The sequence below is a fragment of the Macrobrachium rosenbergii genome, chromosome 27 (assembly GCF_040412425.1).
Source record: "Macrobrachium rosenbergii isolate ZJJX-2024 chromosome 27, ASM4041242v1, whole genome shotgun sequence".
NCBI lineage: Eukaryota > Metazoa > Arthropoda > Malacostraca > Decapoda > Palaemonidae > Macrobrachium > Macrobrachium rosenbergii.
Window position 1 is genome coordinate 30,378,374 of NC_089767.1, and position 25,909 is coordinate 30,404,282.

Here is a 25,909-nt window from a genome sequence, read left to right on the forward strand (position 1 = left end):
CTGTACATGCAAGTTTCTAATTTTTCTTCTTTATTTCAGCAATTTTCTAATTTTTTTTTCTTTATTGTCAGCAAAATTAGGGGAGGCTATTAGAAGAAAGAAGTATGGTGTGGATATCCTCGAACGTTTTTCATCTAGTCAAGGTCGCTTTGATGGAGAAAATGAAGAAGTCAGTGATTCAGATTCTCCTGAAGAAGAGAGTGAGGATGGTGTAACAAATGGTCTGATGGAAGTGGGATCAGTGAAGGTGGAAAGGTCTATGGATGATTCTTTCGATGGGGAGGATTATCATCCCATTATGGCAGTTGAGTGCATTTTAGACAATTCAGAAGGAGAAGATGGAGTCCAGAAATCAGAGGAGTCTTCTGAACAGTCAGGTCATAAGTGTTGTTCATGTGGTGAAAGTTTTGCTTCTTTCATAGCTCTAAAGGAGCATAATTCCCTTCATTGTGCCAGCCAGGGACCATTAAAACCGGGACATTTTAGAAGAAGAAAAAAGTTATTGGGTAAAAGGAGAGTCATTGGCAACAGCATTCGGTGCTTTGACTGTTACAGAGTTTTTCCAGAACGAAACAGCTACTTGGAACACTTTCGCACTTTTCCCTGTTCATCTAATACTAGCACAAAGAGAATTGAGTATACTGATGAAGAGCAGAGGGTGCTTGTTACACATTATGATGGAAATAACTTCCCTCTGCCATCTGAAATGAGTTTACTTGCCAGACGTCTTGGAGTTCGATATAGACAAGTCATGCATTGGTTCCAAAATCGTCGCAGCAAGGAGAGGAAGAAAATAAAAGAAGGTACAGTATCTTGATTTTAAATTAAAAAAAAAAAAAATTATAGGGACTGCTAAACTAAAAGGTAAGACATTAATAAGTAGTGAACATAACTTTAATAGCAGTCATGAAATACTAAATACAGTCACAAGCCAAAGCATACTGACTAAAATCTAAATAAATAAACAGTATCAGTACTGGAATGTTCACAGACAGATTAGTGGACTGCAAGCGATATTTCTGAATAGCAAAATGCAAGCTAAAAGTTAAACTATTACAAGCAAAGCTTGTTGAAGCATACTTAAGGAAAAAATTACTTGGGTAGCTATCCTAGCTCTACCAGAGATGATAAACTAATCTAAAATTTGTTTAAATAATCTAAAATTCTAAACACTACAATGGTAACAGGTGACCTAACAGCTGTTCAAACAAAAGTCAAGACATTCAGTAGCCAGCAGTAGTGTAGGGCATGCACTGAAAAATTCAAACTGACACTTTCATACTTCTTACAATTCAAGAATTTAAAATTTATTGATATTTATGGAAAACTGTTGCCAGTAGTGAAAAAAATAGGAACATTAAAGATGAAGAATATTAAAAGAAGCTTGATGAGACAGAGGTCTGTGGAGCAAAGCTGCATTTTATGTGAGAGTTACCATTTTCTACAGGTAGAACGACTTGGGAACCCAAATACAGTACATGTATACAGATTGACACAACTGGATTCTTCTCTTAACCTGCCTGATAAGTAGCTTGACGCACCTGAAGGCGTTTGTAAAATGGTGACATTTTCTGGAAAAGATACTAATTGTGTTTTTAAAATGTAAAATTCTTAATTGTGTAGGAATATTCCTAAGGTTTTGAACCAGTTGTCATTTTTCATAGTGGTTAACCTATATTTTGAAGCAGATTTCCTTTACCCTCCCCACTGTTCACTTTCGACAATCGAAGGACTGTCCAAAATTTTATTGCCTGAATTAACCCTTCCCTGCTGATCACATTCCACAATGAAAGAACTGCTAGAATCTGTCCTTCCTCACTGATTAATTTCTGCAAAGGGAGGACTGCCCAAGATTTTATTGTCAGAAATAATGTGCAAAAGTTAGGTTGTGTATTTTACTCATTCATACTTATGAATTCATATATTTTTTTAATTATACCTTGGGGAATTTCACAGTTACATTGTGTCAGTTTTTGTTAATTATACATAAAGTTATAACTAATCAGATAAATATAATGTAATACAGACATGATTACTTTACTTACAAGGTTACGTAAAACAGATAGCTATTAAGCGAAGCTTATACCCTCGGACAATTTTTTTATAGTAGTGACTAAGTGAAGTTTATACCCTTGCACATTTTTTTTATAGGAGGAAAGTTACCTCCAGTGGAATGCCACCGATGCAAGGCATCCTTTGTCACAGAAGAAAGCTTAAGTCGTCACAAAAAACTAGCACATGGGGAAGTAAACAACCCTGGAACTGAAGCTGAGACCCCCTTAATGGAGCATGCATGCAATACCCCAGGATGTGGAGCTTTCTTTCCAAATGAAGAACTGTTGGTCACACACAGTTTAGCCCATCAAATAGATGTTGATGCTGTGCAAACAGAAGAGGTATGTGCAAGTTTTTCTTATGTCTCATACTTGGATTACAAGCTATGTAGCCATAGGCTAGCCTACTATTAATTTTGCAAGGAACCACATTTTTCAGAGATCCCCTCCCATTAATGTATATCTTTGAAGTTTACTGTATACTTATGATAATTTTTCAAGGGCTTAGGCAGGGTATATAATGAGTAAGTCATTTTTGCAGGAAGAAGATGACCACAAACTTCCTAACTTGGGACCAACAACACTCTGGAAGGACTTTGCAGTGCTGGAGGCTCATTACAGTGACAATAACTTCCCAGATCCTATGGACATTGGCTTTATCGCTCGACGACTGCAAGTTGACCCTCTTCATGTACATTTGTGGTTTAAGGTAACTATAGTAGTTTAGTAATAATAATTTCTTTGATATGTCTGTCGATTAGTAACTTATTCTTCTCAGTAAGGAACATTATTTTCATTTATTTTGAAGGTAACATAAATGTTTCTGTATTGAGAGGGGGAGAGAGAGAGAGAGAGAGAGAGGCATGAGCTTTGTACAGCATGTACAATCATTTTAGTTTTAGTCTTAGTGCATGATTGTTACTTACTGTGTGCATAGTAATATAAATGTTCACTCAAGAGCCAGTTGATTAGTCTTTTGCATACAATTGGCCTGCAGTATTGTACACTGCACTCTACATTGAAAACTTGCATAACAGAAGGTATATAAATAACAGGCCAGTCTAGTTTGATGCAATACTTACATTGTCTGCTGACATCAATCATTTATGGTTAGTCCAGTTATTATTTTTGTATTGTTACTTGTGCATAGTATTTATTATACATGCATGACTTGGTAACTGTTTGTATGTGATAATAGTTACTTGATTGTGAAAGCGTGTATGGGTAGGGTAGCTTATTGTTAATAAGGTATTGTGTGAGACATATTACTGTATATGAAAGTTTCTTTTTATTTGTTTTGTGTGTAATGTACTTAGAGTATATATTAATGTATGCTTGTTATATCTTTTATTTCTATATGGTCTTGTTTCCAGAATCTTAAGTGCAAAAATAAAGTTTTGTACATGAAACTTACCCGTCAGATATATACTTAGCTATAGTCTCCGGCGTTCCCGACAGAAATTCAAATTTCGCGGCACACGCGACAGGTAGGTCAGGTGATCTACCATACCCGCCCGCTGGGTGGCGGGAATAGGAACCATTCCGTTTTCATGTCAGATTTTCTCTGTCGCTGGTTCCGCAACATCTGTTGTTGGTTCCTTCTGCTTGGATTTTCATTTTCGCTTGCTGAGGATTATTTTGGACTGACCTTTGGTGACGTATTGGATCTTTGGCTTGGCATACGCTTTTGTGGACTGTTTTTGATTTCGGCTTTGGTATTTTCTTATAGAATGTCTGATCAGAGTGTTGCACCGGTGTTTCGTGTGTGTGTGAGGTCTGATTGTAGGTGAGACTACCGAAAGCTTGGTAGATCCTCATTCTGTATGTTCTAGGTGTAGGGAGAATGAATGCTCTTTTGAGAACACGTGTGTTGAATGTGAGAATCTCACTGAACTGGAATGGAAGGCGTTAAACTCTTATGTGCAAGTTGGAGAAGGACAGAGTTAGGAAGGCTTCTTCTAGAAGCGCTAGTAGGTCTCTTTCCAAGGAGGTAGATTTAGAACCTAACACTCTTCCAGATTCTCCTGTCACTCCAGTTGTTTCAGCTCCTTCACCCTTAAATCGAACCTGTGGATTAGTCCGGAGATGGCTGCTATGAAGGCTACGATCCGCAAGATGCAGTTGCAGATCACGAGCTATGGAGGAAAAGAAAGTGAGAAGTGATAGTGATTTGTGCAGTGTCCCCAGTGTAGTGGAGGGGGCGTCTGACCGGCTCCGCATCGCTCCTAGGCCTAGACCTCTTCCAAACTCCCAGACCCAGTGGAGGAGGAATGTCGACAACCGCAAGGGGGATGAAGAGCTCCCAACGGTCAGGCGTCCCTTGCGCGCCTGTTGACGCGTCCCAGGCTGCCTTAGATCGCCGTAGGAAAGGGATCTTAAAAAGTGTTTCTCTTCTTCTGCTTCTTCGTCTCCCTAAGCGTGGTTGGAGTTCGGCTGAGGAATCGCGTCCTTTGAAGAGGACTTGGAAGGCTCCTAGAGGAGACGCCTTGGACTCTAGCCCTGAGCGCTTCCCTGAAGGCTCTCCTGTTTCAAGAAGAGAACTCGTAGATCTTCCTCCTCTTCTTCTGGTGTTCAGGGAGTCCACCAAGCAGATCCTGGTAGGCCTCCAGGCTCAACTCGCTGCTCTTGCTGGCTCTTTATCAAAGAGCTCCTCTCGTCGGAAGGATGCCTCTCTTCCGATTAAGTCCTCAAGAGACTCTCTTCTCCCAGCAAGTCGTCCTCTAGGAGCGTACTTCTCCTGTTAGCGCCCCTCCAGCAGCAGGCGCTCCTCTCCTTCCAGGCTCTTCTCTCCTGGTAGGCGCTCCTCTCCTTGCAGGCGCTCCTCTCCGTCAGGCGCTCCTCTCCTTGTAGGCGCTCCTCTCCTGATAGGCGCTCTTCTCTGGTAGGCGCTCCTCTCCCGATAGGCGCTCTTCTCCTGGTAGGCGCTCCTCTCCTGGTAGCGCCTCTCTCCTCGCGCTCTTCGTCTCGAATAGCGCCTCTCCACCCAGGCGCTCGCGCCATCGTCGTCGTCGGTCTTCTCCTGTTGGAATACTTTCTCCTCAGTCAGGCGCCCTGCTCGTTCGCCTCGTAGAAGTTCCTCTCAGCCTCCCTTTCGTCTGTTAGGCGCCCCTCTCCCAGCAAGGGCTCCTCTTCGGTCAGGCGCCAGTCAGCTTCAGGCGCTTCTCTCCGGATCATCGTTCTCCAGTGGACAAAGGCTCTTCTCCTTCTAGGCGCTCTTTTTCTGATAAATGCCCTGCTACTTCTAGACGTTCTCCTCCTCCTTCTGGCCTGGAGGCGTTATCGGAGGACGATTCTCCTAAGGACATCACAATCTCTGATTACAAGAGGTTGACAGCTCTACTAGTCCAGGAGTATGGAGATTCCCTCAAGCCTGCTTCTCCTCCTTCCCCTGGTTCTATGCTCTCGAGCACCAAGGCTTCGAAATCTTCCTCTCTTGTGAAAATGCGTCCTACGATCTCCATGAAGAAAGCTCTTAAAGGTTTCGGAGAGTGGCTCTCCTCAAAGAAGGATGCAGGCAAGACTGTCTTCTCTTTGCCTCCCTCTAGGCTTTCGGGAAGAGCAGGAATGTGGTACGAGACTAGGGAGCCTATGGGGTTAGCTCTCCCCTCTTCTGCTGGCTCAGATTTTTCTTCGCTGGTAGATTCGTCCAGAAGACTCTCCCTTAATTCGGCCAAGGCTTCTTGGGGACTGTGTGAACTGGACCATTTCCTCAAGGGCCTTTTCCGCGTGCTGGAAGTGTTCAACTTCATGGACTGGTCTCTTGGGGCCTTAGCCAAGAGAAGTCTTCAAGAGGATTCAGTTAGTATGGAGGACCTCAGCAGTGTGTTGTCTTGCCTGGACAAAGCTGTTAAGGACGGCTCGATGGAGATCGCTTCCCTGTTCGGCACTGGCCTGCTTAAGAAGAGGTCAGTCTTCAGCGCTTTCCTCTCTAAATCGGTCTCTCCTTCCCAGAGGTCTTCCCTCTTGTACGCTCCTCTTTCTAGCCATCTTTTCCCACAAGAAACTGTAAAGGAAGTCTCTCGTTCCTTGTCGGAGAAGGCTTCTCAAGACCTTCTAGCTCAATCGTCGAAGAGGTTGAGACCTGCTGCGCCTATTGCTAAGAAGGAGAAGCCCCCTTTTCAGGAGCCCTTTCGTTCATCCAGGTCTATTAGGAGGCGTAGACCTGAGAGAAGATCAGGCCTTCAGGACTCCCTTCCAGGAAGTCAAGTGAAAATCAAGTCCTCCAGACTCCAGTAGGTGCCAGACTTCTCAAGTTCGCGACTGGCCTGGGCACAAAAGGAAGCGGACGAAAGGTCCCTCTCTGTTTTGAGGAAGGGTACCTCATTCCCTTCTTCTAGCCGTCGATCAAATGCTAGAAAAGTCTGCAATAGAACCGGTGCAAGATCTTCACTCCCGGGATTTTACAACCGTCTTTTTCTTGTTCCAAAATCCTCGGGCGGGTGGAGACCGGTCTTGGGCGTGAGCTCCCTGAACGCTTTATCGTAAAGAAGAAGTTCTCTATGGAGACGACGTCTTCAGTTCTGTCGTCTCTTCGTCAAGGAGATTGGATGGTGTCCCTGGACCTTCAGGATGCTTACTTCCACGTCCCCATCCATCCCTCCTCCAGGAAGTTCCTAAGGTTCATGGTAGGCGGCAGAACCTTTCAGTTCAGGGCTCTTTGCTTCGGACTCTCCACAGCTCCCCAAGTGTTCACGACCATTCTCAGGAATGTGGCTCACTGGTTGCACTTGGAGGGGAGTGAGGATTTCCTTGTATCTCGACGATTGGCTAATTCGGTCCAGTTCAAAGAACCGTTGTCTGGAGGACCTTTCTCGGACTTTAAACCTGGTCAATCTCTAGGACTTCTTGTGAACCTCGAGAAGTCTCAGATGATTCCTCAGCAGGAAATTGTCTACCTGGGGATTCGGATGGATTCTCGGGGTTTTGAGCGTTCCCTCCCTGGAAAGAAGGGAACGCTGCCTTCAAAAGGTGACAGACTTTCTGGAGAAAGACAGTTGTTCGGCGAGGAATGGATGAGTCTGCTGGGGACCATTTCCTCGCTGGAACAGTTCGTTTCTCTGGGAAGGCTTCACCTCAGACCTCTTCAGTTCTTCCTGAAAGAATCTTGGGATCGGAAGTCCCAAGACTTGTCGGATTCCTTCCAAATATCATCTCTGGTAAAGGAACAGCTCCGTTGGTGGTTAGACCCAAAGAAGCTGGGTCTAGGAATTCCTCTACAACCGCCGAGCCCTCGCCTAGTGTTGTTCTCAGGCGCGTCAGAGTCGGGCTGGGGGGCGACACTAGGCTCGGAAGAAGTGTCAGGTACCTGGGACACGGATCAGAAGGCCTGGCACATCAATATGAAAGAGCTGGTAGCCATTCACCTAGCTCTTTCCAGATTCGAACTTCTGGTCAAGGGATCAGTAGTTCTAGTCAACTCCGACAACACCACAGCCCTGGCTTATATCAGGAAGCAGGAGGGACACATTCCTTCTCCTGTACATTGCAGCAAGGAACCTTCTGTTGTGGGCGGGGAGAGAAGCATCGTTCTCCTCACCAGATTTGTTCAGGGAGAAAGGAATGTGAGGGCGGATCTGCTCAGCAGAAAAGATCAAGTTCTTCCCACGGAGTGGTCCCTTCATCAGGAGGTTTGCGAAAGGCTATGGTTCCTGTGGGGAGACCTCATATAGACCTCTTAGCAACCCATTGGAACAAGAGGTTGGAGAACTACTGCTCCCCAATCTCGGACCCCAGAGCAGTAGCTATAGACGGCCTTCTCCCTAGATTGGAGCGGTCTAGACGGCTACGCTTTTCCCCGTTCAAGATAATAGGGGAGGTAATCAGGAAGTTCAGTTCGTCAGAGGGCACCAAGCTCACCCTGATCGCTCCTTTTGGCCATCCAGAGACTGGTTCACAGAGGTACTGGAATGGATGATAGATTTTCCCAGGTCGCTCCCTCTCAGGAGCGATCTTCTCAAACAACCCCACTTCACAGATTTCACAAGAATCTTCCCTCTCTAAACCTAACTGCCTTCAGACTGTCGAAGGACTGGTTAGAGCGAAGGGATTTTTCGCACAAGGCTGCTAAGGCTATCGCCAGAGCTAGAAGATCTTCTACCTTGCGCCTCTACCAGTCGAAGTGGGAAGTCTTTGAGAGATGGTGCCAATCTAAGAAAATTTCCTCTTCCAGTACCTCTGTAATGGAGATTGCGGATTTCCTTCTCTACCTAAAGGGAGCAATGTAACCTGGCCGTTTCCACCATAAAGGGGTATAGGAGCATGCTGTCTTCAGTCTTTCGACACAGAGGTCTGAACATCTCGGATAATAAAGACCTTCACGACCTTATAAGGTCTTTTGAAACTTCAAAAAATAAGTCCCCTAGACCTCCCAGCTGGAATTTGGACGTGGTCCTAAAGTTTTTGATGTCTAACAAGTTTGAGCCTCCTCGATCTGCCTCGTTCAGGGATTTGACCAGAAAATCGCTGTTTCTTTTAAACTCTTGCTTCTGCCAAAAGAGTGAGCGAATTACAAGCCTTAGAAGGTTCTGTAGGCTTTAAGAAGGACTCTGCAATCTGCTCCTTTCAGCCTCTCTTCTTAGCAAAGAATGAGAACCCTTCAAAACCTTGGCCTAGGAGTTTTGAGGTCAAAGGACTCTCCGATCTTTCAGGACAGGAGCTGGAACACACACTCTGTCAGTAAGAAGCCTTAAACATTATTTGGAGAGAAAGAAACAGCTCAGAGGCAACACCGAAAGTCTTTGGTGTTCTGTCAAGGATCCTTCAAGAGCAACTTCCAAGAATGCCCAGGCTTTCTTCATTAAGGATATTATTAAAGAGGCTCATCTTTCATGTAAAGAAGAACATTTTCAGCTCCTAAGAGTTAATGCTCATGAGGTGAGAGCAATAGCTACTTCTCTAGCTTTCCACAAGTCTTGGTCCCTCCAGTCTATTGTGGACTCTACATACTGGAGATGTAACTCAGTGTTTGCTTCTCATTATTTGAGAGATGTTCGTGTGACATATGAGAAGTGCTTCTCTCTAGGAGCTTACGTATCCATGGATTCGGTGCTGGGTCAAGGAGCTGAAGCTAATCCTATTTAATTTAGTGTTATTTTTAATTGTTTGTTGTGTTTTTATGGTCGGTTGAAAAAGAGTGTTGCAGGTCTCTCTCTTTTTCATCTCATATTACTAACAAGGTTAGGCTTGGTCAGGTGGTCGGTTTTGGTTGTTAGCTCCTTGTATTTTTATTACCTAGCTCTGTCATGTAAGAGGATAGCCCCATTGATATGATTCAGGTAGAGGCTCTGTCTTGTAAGTGGGTTAATCCCCATTGACACGATCCATAACAGGCTCTGTCATGTAAGTGGGTTTTATCCCCATTGATATGATCCAGAAGGGCTGTCAGTCTTAGGTCACTTCCTCGCTGAAGCTCTTGAGGCATGCAGACTCATAGACAGTATCCATGAAGTCTTCTGCCCAATCAGGTAAGAACCATGGTTTTTGTTTTTCCTACAACATATGTTGTTTTCCCGTTTTTAGTTCTTAGCTGTCTCTTGCCCTCCTCCAAGGGTGCCAATCAGCTAAGTATATATCTGACAGGTAAGTTTCATGTACAAAAATGATATTTTTATGATAAAATAAAGTTTTGTACATACTTACCAACAGATATATCTGATAATAGCCCGCCCAGCCTCCCCTCAGGAGACAGGTGGAAGAGAAAATCTGACATGAAAAACAGGAATGGTTCCTATTCCCGCCACCCAGCGGGGGTATGGTAGATCACCTGACCTACCTGTCGCGTGTGCCGCGAAATTTGAATTTCTGTCGGGAACGTCGGAGACTATAGCTAAGTATATATCTGCCGGGTAAGTATGTACAAAACTTTATTTTATCATAAAAATATCATATTCCTTTCAAAAATAAGGCTGAAATTGTTCTGATACGTTGTACATCACATTCCCAGAACACTATTGTTAGTAGCTATATTTTCACTAAAAACTGAGTGCAAATAAAATTTCAGGAACGACGGAAGCAGCATATCCGTAAATTGGAAGAGAATGGAACCAAGGTGATGGAAGGGGAGACAGCTGTTAGTACACAGAAAGCTTTGAGTAAAGTCTGTTCTAAATGTGATGCTGCTTTCATTTGCCAGACAGATTTAGACACCCATGAGGATATGCACAAGTCCTCCTGGTCTCAGGTAAGTCTTCGGGTGGTCGTATATTATGTTCTTTTCATATTTGTAAAAGTAATTTTGTATTGCTTTGTAGACCCATTAGCTGACAATCCATTTATTAGGAAGTTTAGAAAATTTAAGTACTTCTTGTGCTGCTGAAAAATAAGAAGGCTAAATGCTGTGATCCTTTTTAAATGCAGATGATGGTATTTAAGAAGAGGATCTTAGTAATGTTCTTGGGAGCGAGAGCGTGCATGCTTTCCAGTTCAGCATATCATGCTCATACAAGACTTGAGGATGCACTCTCGTACAGCACAAGCAGTTGCAGTCCAGATTAAACTAATAGACTTTTTAGAAAAAATGAGTGGTGGGATGTGCTTATTTGTAAATAATGACATCCCTCGAGATATTAACGTGCCTTGAAATTTTAGTTAATAAGATTACTTCTCTTCAGGTTTGTAGCATGTGTGGTGCAGAGTTTAGTAATGTTGTTGTCCTGGAGACTCATTGGATTCGTCACGGTATTGAAGTGAAGAGGCAAAGTCCAGATAGACCAACTAAAGCTTCCTTCAGTAATGCTCAAATGGAGGTGAGAAAGACTTGTGTTTTTGATTGTACATGGAATTTATCATTTTAAGATATTGGTACCACTGCTAAAGTAGTTAACGTAGACGCTCTTTATCAGGTAGTCAAAAGATAATTGACAGAAATATAGAGAGTGCCCCAACCATCCAATATAATCTTCTGTCAGACAGTCAAGTGGTGTGAGTATTCCCAGAAGTCCTACAAGCAGATGATTTAGAATTTAGGACAAAATTGTTTTCACAAAGATTTTGTACTTTTTCGTATTAGCTATTCGTAATGAGTCTCAAGTGAAATGGTTAGTTAGTTATAAATGATTTGTTTAACCAGACCTCTGAACTCTTTTAGGGTTCTTCTCGGGCTGGGAAAAGAATGGGGGAAAGAGTACATAAAAAATTAAGTAGTTAACTAAATAAATAAATAATAAAAAAAAGGGGGGATAATTACTTGTACTTACAGTTGGGTATTTTAGAGTACTGATGTGGTTTATATTAGATGATAGAAACTTCCTGTCTTTTGTTTTTGTCATAGATAATTTTTAATTGCTGTATTCTTTAGATATGCACTATAACCTCTCTGCCCAAGTGAATTCAGCATGAGGTTTTATGACTTAAGAAATGAACACATAATTTTAGGTGGGTATGGAATGAAACAGATGAAATGGAGATACAGTTTAAGGTAATTTTTTATTGTGATGGTGTGTGAGTAGCTTAAGACTGCCAGTATAAATATATCATAAAATGCTTGGTATTTCCAAATGAGAACTGTTAGGTTTCAAAATACCCTTGCATAGAATCTGTAGTATTTTACAGTTAATTGGTGGTAAGTAGATTTTTTACTTATATGTTTTAATGTATGTGATGTGATTTCTTCATATGATATTCATGTAAAGTTCATGTGATGGTATGTTCTTCAACACTAATGAACTAATGCACTGTCTCTCAACAGGTACTGGACACTCATTATGAGCACAATAATTTTCCAATGTCACTTGAGATTTGGCTCATTGCCATGAGGTTAAATCTGCGCCCAAGACAAGTAACCCATTGGTTCCAAAATAAACGAGGTAGAGACCGCAGAGTTCAAAAGATAACAACTGCCTCTTCTCGCATTTGTTTGCACTGTGGAGCTTCTTTCATATGTGATGAATTTCTTGAAAAGCACATGCAGACACATAAAAATGAATCAAGATTCTCTTGCTCAGAATGTAAGGTAATATATCTGTCGTCTGTATTGCTGGAAACTCATTCACTCTATCACACTAGCATCCCCAAGTATAGGCTTCCACGCCGATGTAATGATGGTGTAAGGGATCCAATGACTGAGGGTCAAGTCAAAAACACCAGTAATGCAGAAATAGTGGAAGAACAATCTGATAGTAGTGAAGGAGAGCTCAGAATTGATGAGTCTGACAATTTCACAGTTAGTATTGAGAATAATGAAGATGAACATGAAAATGAGGAAACAGAAGTCTTGAGAGGTCAAGATGAAGCCATTGATGATGGTGATGGAAAGCATCCAGGGCCCGAAAGTGAATCTTTTGTAGAAAAGAAAGACGCTGAGGTTTCTGATGGTTTCACAGACAAATCAGATAATAATCTAGCTGATGAGGAGAGAGTGATGGAAGATTTCGAGCTACAGTCCTCTGATGAGAAAGAAGAAGCAGACACCCTGAAAGTAAACTTTGCTAATAATAAGAAGACTATTCGAGAAGAAGTTTTCTTTGATGATAACAGTGACAGCAGTGATGATGATGAGGATGAACCAAGGTTAAGAATTGTGAGTGCCTACACTATAAGTGGTAATCCTGAAGATATGGAATCAGAGGAAGATTTATAGATCTTTGTAGCGTAATGTGATTTCATTACTGTTTATGAGTGAATTTAATCATTATTGAAAGGTTATATTCAATATTCTTTATCTACTTCACAAAACATAATTACAGAAGTTGTCTATTGACAATAATTATTTATTTTATATGGCATGATGAAGCAGTGGCATACAAGAGTACTATGAAAATCTTTTACACTTTTCTTTGAAAACAGAACATGCAAGTCAATACTTCATATGTATACTTTGAGAGCTGAGTGATTCACAAGTTTTTGTTTGAACTGTGCAAGTGATACCAGTAATCATATAGAGCTTTGAAAACTAGCTCATTTGCTATTTTTATGATATATGTAACACCATGTACCTGCTCAGCCAACATGCAATACATTTTGGCAGTCTCAGGAACCCTGATGAATGCAGATGATACTCAGATTTCAGTTTTTTATTTAGGTGTACAGCATGTCATTTGGCTCATGACATCAATTTTAATAGGGTTAGGACAAAACTAGGCATTGTCTGAGTGTGTACATTGTTTTCTAGGATTGTAAGATGTATGTTGCTCAAGATAATGTGATTTAAACAACCACTTAAAATTGCTATGTGAAGACCTCATGAATTGAATTTAATGGATGATTTCTAAGCCATTCTGCTGTGATCAATAGTGTACAGTACATAGAGTACTTGATCTTGCTCTTTGGGATCTGAGCAGCCATTTCTGCCATCTTGTTTTGGTATGGTTGTATGTGTCCAAGATAAAAAAAAAAAAAAAAAAGCAAAGTCATTTTTGGGGTCTTGCAAAAATTCTAATGGTAAGGAAAAATACGAAGTGGGGAAAGACAAATCAAGTTTGCAATAACATACCAGAAATACCAGCAGGGTACCACTTTTAATGAGTTTTGGTTTCTCAGAAATGTATCATTATTACTGTCTGTGTACAGTATTGTTTTTCTCAAGGTCTAACATAACCAGACTTTGATATTAATCCTCAAAGTTCAAATCCTAAAAATGAGAATGTCAGATATGGGTGCTGAGATCATGGTTTTTAAAAGTATACTTTTTTTTTTTTTTTTTTTTCAAAGTACATTTTCATATGTTTTAAGTATTTTAAGTTCCATGTGTTGTACCTTTGCAGATTGCAAGTGAGCATATTGTTAGGTGCAGTCTTAATTAAGTACTTGTTCATGATAGAAAAGTCAGTAGTTGAATAATTGAAAAAATTGCTAATGGTAAAATGCAAGATTTACAGCTTCATTTACCCTTTGCGGGACTTAAGGCATGTAGCTATTTTTATTTATTTTTTAGTAGGATGTATTTAGGGAGATTGAATTGATGAGGTTTTTGTACTATTGTTATTGACCTTTGTTGTTGTTGGTCACTAAGTGTAAAATATTAAAGCCATTTCATAAATGGAACACAATAAAATTTTGTACTACCCATAGGAATGCAAGCAGACTATCTAATAGTACAGGGTTGATTATATCTATCACACAGAATAGCTTCATCACCTCAGATAATGAGTTAGGGGAATATGCAACAAAGCACAGTTCTTGAGTTTTAGAATTTCCTGTGATATTACTGTGTTATGGAGTTTGCTGAAACTTATTGATATTATTGGAAATTCTTCAAGAATCTTGGTAGTCATATGCAATGAAGTGCTTGTTAGCATGAGTTGGTAGTCATGTGTGGTAGGTGAGTTTTACTTAATGCATCTGCATATCTTTTTCAATGTAAACTTTGTCTTTTTCACTTTTCCCACCTTGGGATTGCAGATTAGTGGTGTATATGGTTAAATAAGGTCTTACCTATTTGTATTTACTGATCTGTGCACATATGTGATTTTTTAGCTTTATTTAGGTGAAAGTGCCATAATTCTTTCTTTTATGTGTGTAAATTTCTGTAATGATCGATTATTTTCCCTGTGACTGTTGCTGTTTTTAAAAGCATGATATTCAGCCTTATGTGGAGCATATTTATCTTGAAGTCGTCATTATGTTATTTTGGAATATAGGGAACTGGATTTTTTTTATTTTTTCAAAGATAACAGGGTATGATAGTAAGGTAAATAACAAAACAGTAGTGTAGTAGAGTTGGAAATGTGTTATATACTTGGAAATTTAATCAAATGATCAGGGGCTTACATTTACTATACTAAATTTGCTTTGTTGGTACAAACTTGGATCCCCTCCTGAAGCTGGATGGTTTGAATACTTTTTGTTGTGCACTAAATCTAGAAAGGTGAATGGCTTATTGTTTGACGAAACTAAAACTGTATGGAATGGATTGATTTGTTGTCATCACCTGATTACATTTTGTGCCTTGAAGTTTCTCTCTCATTCCCTCCTCTCCAGTTGGGAGTTCTAATAATAATAGAAATTAGATGTGTCAAACTTCAAAGAAACAAGGGAATTGCAAAGGCTGTTTCAGATGATTTTGTGGTAAAGAATATTAATATGACTTATCAGGCTGTAAACCCATTAAATGCTGTTTACTGGCAAGTGATGGCTTCTGGAACCTGATAACTTGTAGGTATTTCTTCTGTGGTGTTAAAAAAAAACTAGATGTTACCACGATACTGACCTGCAATTGAACCTTTGCCAGTTTTTTTCAGCACATTGAGCCTGTGGTAATAGTAGAATCTTTGTAAACTTTTATTGTCAGTAGTTTGTGAACAGAATTTATATCCATTTATATATCCCCCACACTTATAACTTCAGTAGCAGTGATTGTGGGTAATTCTAACACCTAGTGTTTTTTACCTAAATTCCTATAATAAGAAACATTTTTGTTTTTTTTTATAAATGTTTGTCAGTTGTTTTGATAACGTATCTTAAGTAAAGTGGAGTTTACGTTTACAAAGGGCAATTTAATTAATTTAATGTGAATGAGTAAGCTTGATTTCTGCTTGGTAAAGGTCATAAGGATGAGCTTATTGTTAGTATTTAATACTGTAGTTTCTTTGTATTTTCCTTGTATGAGTAAAATGTATTTATTTATATCAATTAGTGTTAAATGCATAGGCATTGCTTATTGTTACACTAGTGACATTGTGGATAGGACTTTTATTTCTAGCTTTTGCGTGCCATTTAATTTGCCATTATCATATTGGTAGAATCACAGTACAGTATATTGAAATATTATGTCTTTTTGATTAATGTCATGCAGAAAAATATTTGTGGATTTTATCATTTAAGTTTATGGTGGCAGTATTTCTGGTTGCCTGTGAAGAAACTTTTTAGTTTTGTTGCAAATAACCATGGTGTAATGAATTCTCTTCATAGCCACGTAGGCAGTGCCAGTTTTTCCTTTCCAGATACAAAGAATGTCTTGTTGCATTCTGCCTCTATGATCTTAATTGACATTACTGTAGTTCTCTAATACTTTCAGCTGGTAGACAGTCCCATTGAAAGTTGCACGACTTTGTAGGAGCTAAGGTTAGAAAGTAACATATATGGGCAGTGCTGGGAACCAAGTGTCTCAACCCTTGCTGTTAAACTTTTGCTTCAGTTAAAAAAGTGCCATCTGAACCTACAACAACCTCAAGTTGATAGAGCATACAGGGTTAATACATTATAAAATTACTATTAGAGATCTGTACTCAAAATAAACTGAACAGTAGTAGGAAGCTGCATTAAGTATTGACATGTTATCTCATAGCCATTTGTCATTTTAGTAGGCATTAATTTTGACGGAATCCATTCCACAAATTGTGTACATTATGTAGCTTTGTTACAAGATAATCGTGAACTGCACAAAATTATTATCTATTAGAAAGAATAGTGAGAGTTATAACATAGAAGATTTTATGCATTGTCATTAAACACAGATGTAATTAAGCAATAAGTGGTATGATGATATAGGGAATTGTATTATACAAGGGTTGTCAAGTGTTGGTGAAATTCTAAATGCTGTGTTCTTATTTTTTTTTAATGTCTGTAGGAGTGCATAGAGTTTTCTTGAAATTGTTGATTGCAGTACAGTATAGACTTTCTCTCAATTGAAGATTTTCAAAATTGTTTTTAAAGTTTAGGAGGATTGTTGCCCAGTGATTGGTGCTTGTGTGTCCTGTTACTCTTTCAAAGTTAGGAAATGATTTACCTGTTGGTGAATTGACTTCTGCTACCTTGCTAATACATCATATAAACTCCATACTAATCAGTAACCTCATTAATTAAATGATGCATCATCTTAACTTATTGGAGAACTGGTAGTTCCATTTTCCTCAGTGTCTTATCAGTTTGCTGTTTCGTTTAACTGTCTTTAATTTTTATTTAATGCCTTAAGATAATATTTTTGTTTTTGCAAACAAACCCATATGGATTATGATGTGTTTACTTATTCATATTAAAGACTGTATCCAGTTTATATTGTCATGAGCTATTTAGGGAAAATATGGAAAATTTACAAAAAGAACTTATGAGAAAATCCTTATTTATTTTGAATGGTGCCCATCTTGTTCATATGCTTATTATCCAGTTGTTATTATTTTACTATTATAATTGCAAATACCTTGTATCGTTGTGGGCATTCCCCTCGTATTAACTTTTTTCTTTTTAATATTGTGTGTAATTCTGTAAAAACAACTTGCTTGGGATAAAAGACTAGACCTCCGATGATTATTATTATTATTATATATTATAGGCATTGGAATTAACCTTGTCGAGTTCCCCCATTCTTTTCCCAGCCCGAGAAGAACCCTAAAAGAGTTCAGAGGTCTGGTTAAACAAATCATTTATAACTAACTCTTGGTGGGGAAAAAAATTTTTTTTCTATAATTTTGTTATATAACACTGAATAACCCTAGACTTTCAGGACACACAAATCCCATTCTGAAAGGTTGCACTGAACTGTTCTGGATGTGCCTGTTTCTTCCTGTATGTCTAAGATGTATATTATAATAATAAGTTTTCAGCAATTATAAACCCTTCCAGTTTATGTAAAGGTTGAAAAATTTTTGGTGTTTGTTATGTTTGAGAAAATTTACTGGAAATTCAGGAAATCAGGAATAAAACGTCAGCGATGGCTTCTTTCCTCTAATTGCATGGGTTTATGATTCTCTGAAACCTGCTCATGCAAAATGCAAGTGATGGACTCGTCATCATCATAAATATTTTTACGTCGATCCTGTTTTTTGTGGGGTTGGGTTTGAAGTGAGATATCTCCATTCAGCTGTCCTCCTCAGGTTTTGGTTGTTGTGCATCCCCTTTTTTTTTCAGTAATTTCTCTGTTCTTCTTAGAGGTCTACCTTTGGCTACTATATTTAAAGCTTTTCTGACCAACTGTTCCTTGTTCCTCCCTTTTCATTACATGCAAACATCCCGGTCTTTTTTTTTTTTTTTCCTCTCCCTCTTTCTCTCCACAAGTCTTCATTTGTTACATGATCTTCCACTGTACTCTCACAAATTTTGATTGGCCATTGGAATTACAGTACATGTAAAAGACGTTAGCTGTGTTTCCTTACTCTGTGCAGTACTGTGTGAGTTTGAAGTCATATAGTTATAGAAAAAGGTCTGAAAATTCATTATTTTAGGCAAAGAAAATTCGTAATTAGCAGTGTAAAATTCCCTTGGAAAGTAATTCCATGTTGTGTAATTTTTCTAAACTGAACTCGTTTGTTTCATTAGGTTATTTTAAATACTAACTCATTTGTCATGATAGACCATTGTTTTAGGTTATTAATTTATCAACTTCTTTATTGTAGTTGTTAGAGTTTTATTGGCTTCCGATAAAAAAATGAATTGTAAATGTACTGGGGTAACTTTGCCTCAGGAACAAGGTGAAGTTTTAGAAATTTAGTTTTATGTATATAGTTCTTTCCTTTGTTCTCAATCAGGGTAATAAATATATCATCATGCCACGTCAGAACCATTGCAAAAGAAGTATACATTTTAATTTTTGTATTGCACTGCAGTCTTGGAGCTTTTTCTCCTTAGAGTAGTTTTAACTTGTAGGATTGAACTTTTGCCCTTAATACCTTGAAATACCCTGATGTTTCTTGCACAGTACAGTACAGTATCAAGAAGTTTTAAGATTTTTAATGGATATAGCTTTTTTAAAGTCTCTCCAATTTATTAAGTTAACATACCTGTTTGCTTGCAATAGAAAGACAAAATGTTACAGGCACTGCCTACTACATCTTTCTGTGAACTTTTTACATTTTTAATCTTTTTTTTTTTACTGTTAATTCTGTTATTTTGTAAAATGATACTCATGATTGTTTCAAGGAATTGAATGATTAATTTTGCAATTATATGAAATCCCAAACAAATTCAATTAATTTGTGATTGGTGGGATCTTATCATGCAATAGCTTCTCTGAATGATGAATTAATTGTGAATTACTCATAGAATATTTGTTTGTAAAAAAGAGAATTTATATATCTTGCATCATGGATTCAGTATACGAGAATTGTTGGAATGACTTTGTTTAAAGTGTTCGTTGTTTGAATTGGTGGTTTGGAGGAAGTAGAATTCCCTTCAATTGACAATAATGTAACATATGTTTAAGTCATTTTGGGCCTTGCAACCTCGTATGAAGTTTGCTCAAGCACTTCACAGTCAAGCAGTAGCGTAGATTTGCTATAAAGTGAGGCTTAATAGGATTTATCTCCTCTAGAAGACATTTGCTTCACATCTCTATTGTGTTCATCCATGTTTTATGTGTCAAGGATAGGCCTACACGAGGACTCCACTCTTTGAAGCATGTATTGTACTGTCCTGTTGTACTTAAGATGTTACATGTTGTTTGTTATCCATAGCTATAAGGTCTTGATATTTTTAGAATTTTATGGAATTCTTTTTATACAGTATTTAGGAAAAATTTGTAGAGACAATCTTGGTGGAATCCTTATTATAGCTATTCAGATTTGGTTAAATTATTCATATTTTCATACCTTGAATGTTTGGCATAATGCTTCATGAGAGAAGTTGATTTTGTTCTTTGGCCATTGTTTAGTCAAGTAAAAGCTTTGGTTGATTTGTGTGTTTATTGTTGCATTGTACTTAGAAATACTTGTTATTAAATTTGTGCATTAGTATACTGGTTAATTTAATACTTTGTATTGTATGTTGATTTATTGCACTAAACATTGTACTTTAATTTATTCATGCCATACAAGGCATTACAAAGTCACAATTATGAAAATAATTCAAATGATCTTTTATCCTGAGGGTCCATTTAGCTTGTACTGTTAATTTAGGGGATTAAATCCTTAGTGTGTGAGACCAACTCCCTTCCATAGACCTTCATGTAAAATTCCTCAGTTTTGTAGGATGGATCCTTTTTAACTGTTATTGAGCAGGTTTCTTCATCAACTAACAATGTGTTAGTCGTAAGGTCACACAGAAAATTAGTGTTGCAGTCATAGTCAGATGTTTGCCATGTAGTACAAGTAAGTTATTTCTAATTTACAATTATTTTTTGCTTGCAGCTGAAAATTACTTGAAATTTTTTAATATTCTGTAGAGTTTTGCCATTAAAAGGCGTAGATTTTAAATTTGTTTCAATGACTTCATCATTCACCTGAATAAAGTTCACCTCGTCTTTGCCGCTATCAGGTAGAGACATCTGCAGCTGTGAAACTTCTGCCTTGTGTCATTGGAATTATATGTATGGATGTTGATGAACTTTGATTTTGACTTGGATTTTGATATGGATAGTGAATGATGATGGAAGGTTATTCAAGTGGGTCAGAGAATATGAATGTAGGTATCCAGGGCTAGAGAGACAGAGTGTGTGTGTGTGTGTGTGTGTGTGTGTGTGTGTGTGTGTGTGTGTGTGTGTGTGTGTGTGTGTGTGTGTGTGTGTGTGTGTGTGTGTGTGTGTGTGTGTGTGGGTTTTGTCATTTAACCCATGTATTCTCCTATGCTGTTCCTGTTGCAGGGCCAGATTGTTCCATTGGGTTTTAGTTGCAACTGAAAATGTATGGGATCAAGTGCAAGTCTGTCTTTATTTCCTATCCGATCTATTTTAAACTAACTGAGAGTGTTGACGGGTGGTTGTTTATAGAAATGTCTCTTTGGTTGAAAAGCTCTTCTATAGGTGTCACTTGCCTGCCTGAATCTATGTTGTCATGAAGAAGAGATAGAGGACATTGTTGAGCATGTATAAAGGTTAAGCCTACAAGATGACTGCTTTTTTGAGTAAAGAAATATAATTAGCTCCATTAGACAACACTGCAGCAAATCCTACATTAGAGGAAGATTTGGGTCTGTTTTCATAGTGTAATGTGGTCATTCACATGTATGTTCTGTTTTCTTATTTGTGATGTTAAAGGGGATATGCACTGTGTATGTTTAGATGGTATAAGTATGTACAGAAAAATACTTAATGTATAATCCGAGGAAAGGGAAATTCTAGTGGCATAGCAGTAAAAAAAAAAAAAGATGATTTGCAGTTCACAGAGAAAGATGCAGAATCGGCCCTGAAATATTCAAGACCTCCCCCAAACAAATCCTTGCAGGTCAAAAGTTGCAAAACACCCTCTCTCTCTCTCTCTCTCTCTCTCTCTCTCTCTCTCTCTCTCTCTCTCTCTCTCTCTCTCTCTCTCTCTCTCTCTCTCTCTCTCTCTCTGTGACAACATAGATTCAAGCCAGTGATACTTAGTGAAGAGCTTTTCAGTCATTTTTTATTGCAACCACGGCCACCGTTCCCAGTGAGAGCTAACAGCTTTTGAGTCATTAGATTTAAACAAAACTCATCATCAAGCACCAGAATTTCCCTTTCCTGTCTGTACATGTTTATGCATATATAAACATAAATTAGGCATATGCCCTCGAGGATCATAACCAGCAGACAATAGAACTTACATGTGAATGCCCATGTTACATCTATCTATATTTTCCCCTGGTGTATGATTTGCTGCAGTGTTGATTCCTTGCTGTTAATGAAAAGCATGGAAAATGCAATAGGCTGTGTCAGACATTTTGGATAAATTTCTGGAGAAAGGTGGAGATAAGATTATAAGATACACAATTTTTTCAAACAAAGGAAGTGAAGCAAGTCCAGCAACATATGGATGAAATTTCGAGAAAATAGAACAAGGCAAAATGATACTAATACGTAAAAACTGGGTAACAGAGAAGTACTATGAGTTAAAACGATTGTTTAATCTGCGGCGGAAATGAGAAGCATCTTTTATGGGAAAAAAGTAGTGAAAGGAAAACTATTTTACATACATGTATGTTCACTTGACAAGAAAGAGAAACCAAACTTTTTGTATATAAATGGAACTGGCTTACATAGACTTGTAAGTATGGGGAGAAAGAAACGGTGAAAAGTTGAGAAAACGTATGCAACAATAAAAAGTAGTCAAGTCCGTGCTCAGTTCTATACTGATGGTAGACTAGCTTTTGCATCAAAATGCTCATCATTTACAAGGAATGAAAAGTGAAAATTAATGAGCAAGAAATGAAGGCGGGAACCATATGCGTAAGAGAACCGTTTAGTAGGACAACTACTATCACAAGAAAGAAATTATCAAAAAAAGGTACAGAAGAGAAAATAAACAACCGCGACCAAAGGCAAATTAGAATGAGCAAGGGAGCCGTTTTAAAGGCAAATGACGATTATAACTACTACTACATTACTACATAAGTGTCTTATATCAATTCCCTGAAACTTGCATGCCGGTTGCTGAAAGTAGATTGCCCGAGTTAACCGTTACAGTTCCGTAATTTAGGTAAGATATTAATGGTGCTTATGTTAGGCAAATAAGTTTTACCGGCTAATATAGCCAAAGATAAGCCTGGTAATGTTGTATGACTGTCTAGTGATAACCTAAATACCCAAATTGCAGTGATTGTAATAGCCTATGGGGTAGATCATAGAACGACGGACCAGACCTATAGCCTGTTTCCTTTCTTCTGTCATCAAATGAATTAAGGGGTAAAACTACAGGGTAACTCCGCACGGACTGTCATGTTATTGTTATGGAATGGTTCCGTGCATGCGTAATTCATTAGGGAGCCATATGTTCAAGAAGGGTTTGGCTAAGGAAACCTATTATGAAAGGAACGCTACTAACCTAACGTACCCTAACCTAACCTAGCAGGCCGTGTTACCCCTCTGGACCCCCAGCGAAGAAAACTCGGTAAAACTTTACTTGCGCAACCTGATTCCCATCAGTTGCTAACCGGGACAGGTTACACCCTTTTTGGGGGGTCCAGGGGATTAAAACCCTCCACCATCCCCCCACCCATTCAGATCAGGCATGTTGCCATAAAGTTGGTTATGTAAGCTCTGGTTAGGCCAGCTCAGTACCTGGCATTATAGGAAAGGTTATGTCTATTTATGTATGAGAAACCTGTCCCGGTCAGCGACTGGTGGGAATCAGGCTGTGCAACTAAAGTAAATTTCACCAGAAACTCCACTTCTTACCAAAACCTCCCCTATAGCACAGCGCATGCACGATAGCATTCCAGGATGGCCAGCATACAAAAACATATCAGTTCTGATGTTAATTATGTGTTGATCACAACAGACTGCCAAAAAATAACGGTAAATTATTGATAAGCAACCAAACTACTACAGGAAAAGTCAATTTTCAAGGTAATACCCGATGCAGAGCAACCCCATAGTTAACTGAATTAAGGCATAGAATAAAAGTTTTTGGTGCATAACATTTTATTCTGAGTCCTATACATTGCAAGTAGGCTATGGGCCTTGACCCCATTGGGAACCGGGGTTTTAGGGTGGGGGGAAACCAGAAACGAGTGAATTGAACCAAAAAGATCGGTCTCAAAATGCACAAATCACTAGATGTGAAATCATAAAAGTCAACAATCAGCATAAATCATAAAACATTGTAAAGAACATGAGAGTTATGGCTAGTTATGGGATGCATTATAGGCTAATTGTACCCTCTGCAACCTAACCTAACCTAGGGCTCATGGTCTTACCTGAGAAGGGTTTTTCCTCCTGGTTCTCCTCACCCTAATCAGACCTAGGGCACCGTGAATTATCCTGTACAGGCTAGGTGAAATAAAGAAATTCCTCACAACTTAAGATGATCCCTGTAAGAAACTTAACATAACCCCCTTAGCCAGGCTAGGTACATAGCGTCCGAGGTTAGGTATCGTAGAGGTAGGTCTGGTAAGGTCACATTCCTTCTGAAGTGCCCATGAGGCCTACGGTAGCCCTGATCCTTCATTCTGCATTTGCCCCAAAATATCATAGTACTATAGCAATGGTTCTTACTTGCCTAGTCTCTTGCTCAGCTTTAGGCCATTGACTGGAGGTTAATTAATAGTAAATCATCTTACTGCATTTAGTATAATTTTTTTGAAGGTGAAAATGCTTAGGCTTAAGGGTCTAGTAATTTTTTTTATGTTTTTCATTTCTCTTTCAAAGTCTTAACAGGCTTAAGTCTAGTAATTTTTTTTATGTTTTTCCATTTTCTCTTTCAAAGTCTTAACCAGCCAGTGTACCTTATAATTTACTGTAGTTCCATATACGGTACTGTAATTAATTGCCCATCCTAATTAATACTTAGTAATTGTCCTTTCATTCAAAATATTATTAAGTTTTGATTGTTAAAAATTTAAGTTTTCTCCTATGCTAGATATCAGGGCTAGGTTATGGAGGAAAACTAGGTTTGAGTATTGTGCAGATGAAAAGGAGTTCAGGACGAATAGGCCTTATTATTTTTGGCTGTGAACCTGTCAGGCCGTTACAACTTTAGACCATATGAAGTTTAGGCTGTAAGGCATGGTGGAAGCACCTTGGGACGCCGTGTTTAGTGCTGGCCTCTCAGGGATCAAAGTATTATGTACACCCATTTCGACTGTTTGCCAAGTTGGATGTTACGGCTGAAACAACCAGGACCCATGAAAAGTGTTAGAATAGGTTGCTTGTGAAGTGCTGCTGCGAAAATCCACAAGACAGCTAGTGTACAAGTTTATTGCTGTGAGACTGAATGGTGTTAATTAATGTAATCTTTATCATTTCAGAGGTAGCTTAGGCTGAGATATCAGATTTGCCCCTGTAACATTGCCTAGATTTGTGTATGGTATGAAATCATGAATGATCCTCATAACCGAAGTCGTGTTCCCAGAGACGATGATGATGATGAAGATCCAGTGGAGAAAATGATAAGCAAGACTGGCTGCCTGGAAAAGCATTATTCAGTTCAAGTGAGTAATTTTCAATAGATTGCCTTACTAGAATAAGCTTTTTTTTTTTGTAAGTTCTTAATACTCATAATTTGCCAGTGGCAGTAGGTTAATAGGGTTCAGCTAGTTTAGGACCCCCCCCCCATTTCAAGCACTTACCTTTTTGGTTTAGGTCTTAGTATAAGCTAACATGGGTTTTGCTTGACTGGGGAATTTGCACCCTTGTGAAGTAGGTCAAGATAGCAGCTACTTATGTGTGCGTAAGTGATTGCAGTAAGTAAATTGTATCTTGAAATTGCTCACACTGAGACCTGTAGCTACTCTAAGTTGTGTTTTGGGTTTGTTGGAATTCTTAGATGTGTGCCTTTGGACAATTTAATGTCCTAGGCTAGGTACCCTCATTCCTGCAACAATGCATTATTGTTATTATTATTATTAGAGTGCTTTAGGCGGACCACTGAGCTAATTCAATTAGCTCTCTTAGGCTGGACTATATTTAGTAGAGTTGGCGTCCCCACTCACAGGCGTATGTAAGAGAGAATTATCTTAAGACAGATTAAAGCCATAGTATCTGTAGGTCAGAATAGGAAATGTCAGGCTACTATGATTGACTGCAATCTCTGGTAATGCACAAATGGACACCTAATCTGCAGTGAACTGGCTCACCAGTACGTTGGTGGAATTAGTATAAATGTAGATCTTTCCATTCAAGAAACCACAATCTGCTCAGGAGTTTCTCAGTCAAAGTAAACCCGTACTTTCAGAAAGCTGTTACATAAGCAGTACAGTATAGTGTAGTGTACAGTATTTTTATAGCTTTTGATTCTACAGTCACCCCAACCTTTGTTGAGTTTCAAGGAATATGTTATAATGGTTTGAATGTTATGGAAGGTTGTGTTACAGTTTTTATTTTTTATCAGATTTTAATGTGTTGATCAGTATTTATATTTACAGTATACTCAGTTATAGTCGTCCTGTTTTTATTAGTCACAGAAATTGAATTATATGGATTTCCTGTATCCATATTTTTTCAGATATAAGTCATAATTATTTTGTAGGGGAAAAAACCATAGTCTGTGCAAGCCCTGTCACCAGTTGTATTTTCTTTCAGTTTTGTATGGCAGATCACAAAGATTGGCGCAAATGTCAGAGTGAAGTTAAAGATTTCCAATCCTGTATTC

At 38.8% G+C, this 25,909-nt stretch overlaps 1 protein-coding gene and 1 long non-coding RNA gene across 5 annotated transcripts in view; both read left to right on the forward strand.

The window, feature by feature from the left end:
• LOC136853529 (uncharacterized) overlaps positions 1-13,949 on the forward strand; it is a 39,029-nt gene extending 25,080 nt beyond the window's left edge. For all 4 annotated transcript variants that reach the window (XM_067129221.1, XM_067129224.1, XM_067129223.1 and 1 more), the window contains exons 14-19: positions 72-803; positions 2,152-2,396; positions 2,596-2,763; positions 10,054-10,233; positions 10,664-10,798; positions 11,740-13,949. In XM_067129221.1, the coding sequence (XP_066985322.1) occupies positions 72-803; positions 2,152-2,396; positions 2,596-2,763; positions 10,054-10,233; positions 10,664-10,798; positions 11,740-12,630 (2,351 nt within the window). In that variant the 3' untranslated portion in view covers positions 12,631-13,949. The remainder of the gene's footprint in view (positions 1-71; positions 804-2,151; positions 2,397-2,595; positions 2,764-10,053; positions 10,234-10,663; positions 10,799-11,739) is intronic.
• Positions 13,950-22,166: 8,217 nt separating this feature from the next.
• On the forward strand, positions 22,167-25,899 carry LOC136853532 (uncharacterized). Its single transcript, XR_010857490.1, has 3 exons — positions 22,167-22,297; positions 24,671-24,749; positions 25,840-25,899. It is a non-coding gene; the product is annotated as an uncharacterized lncRNA (long non-coding RNA).
• Positions 25,900-25,909: the final 10 nt, after the last annotated feature.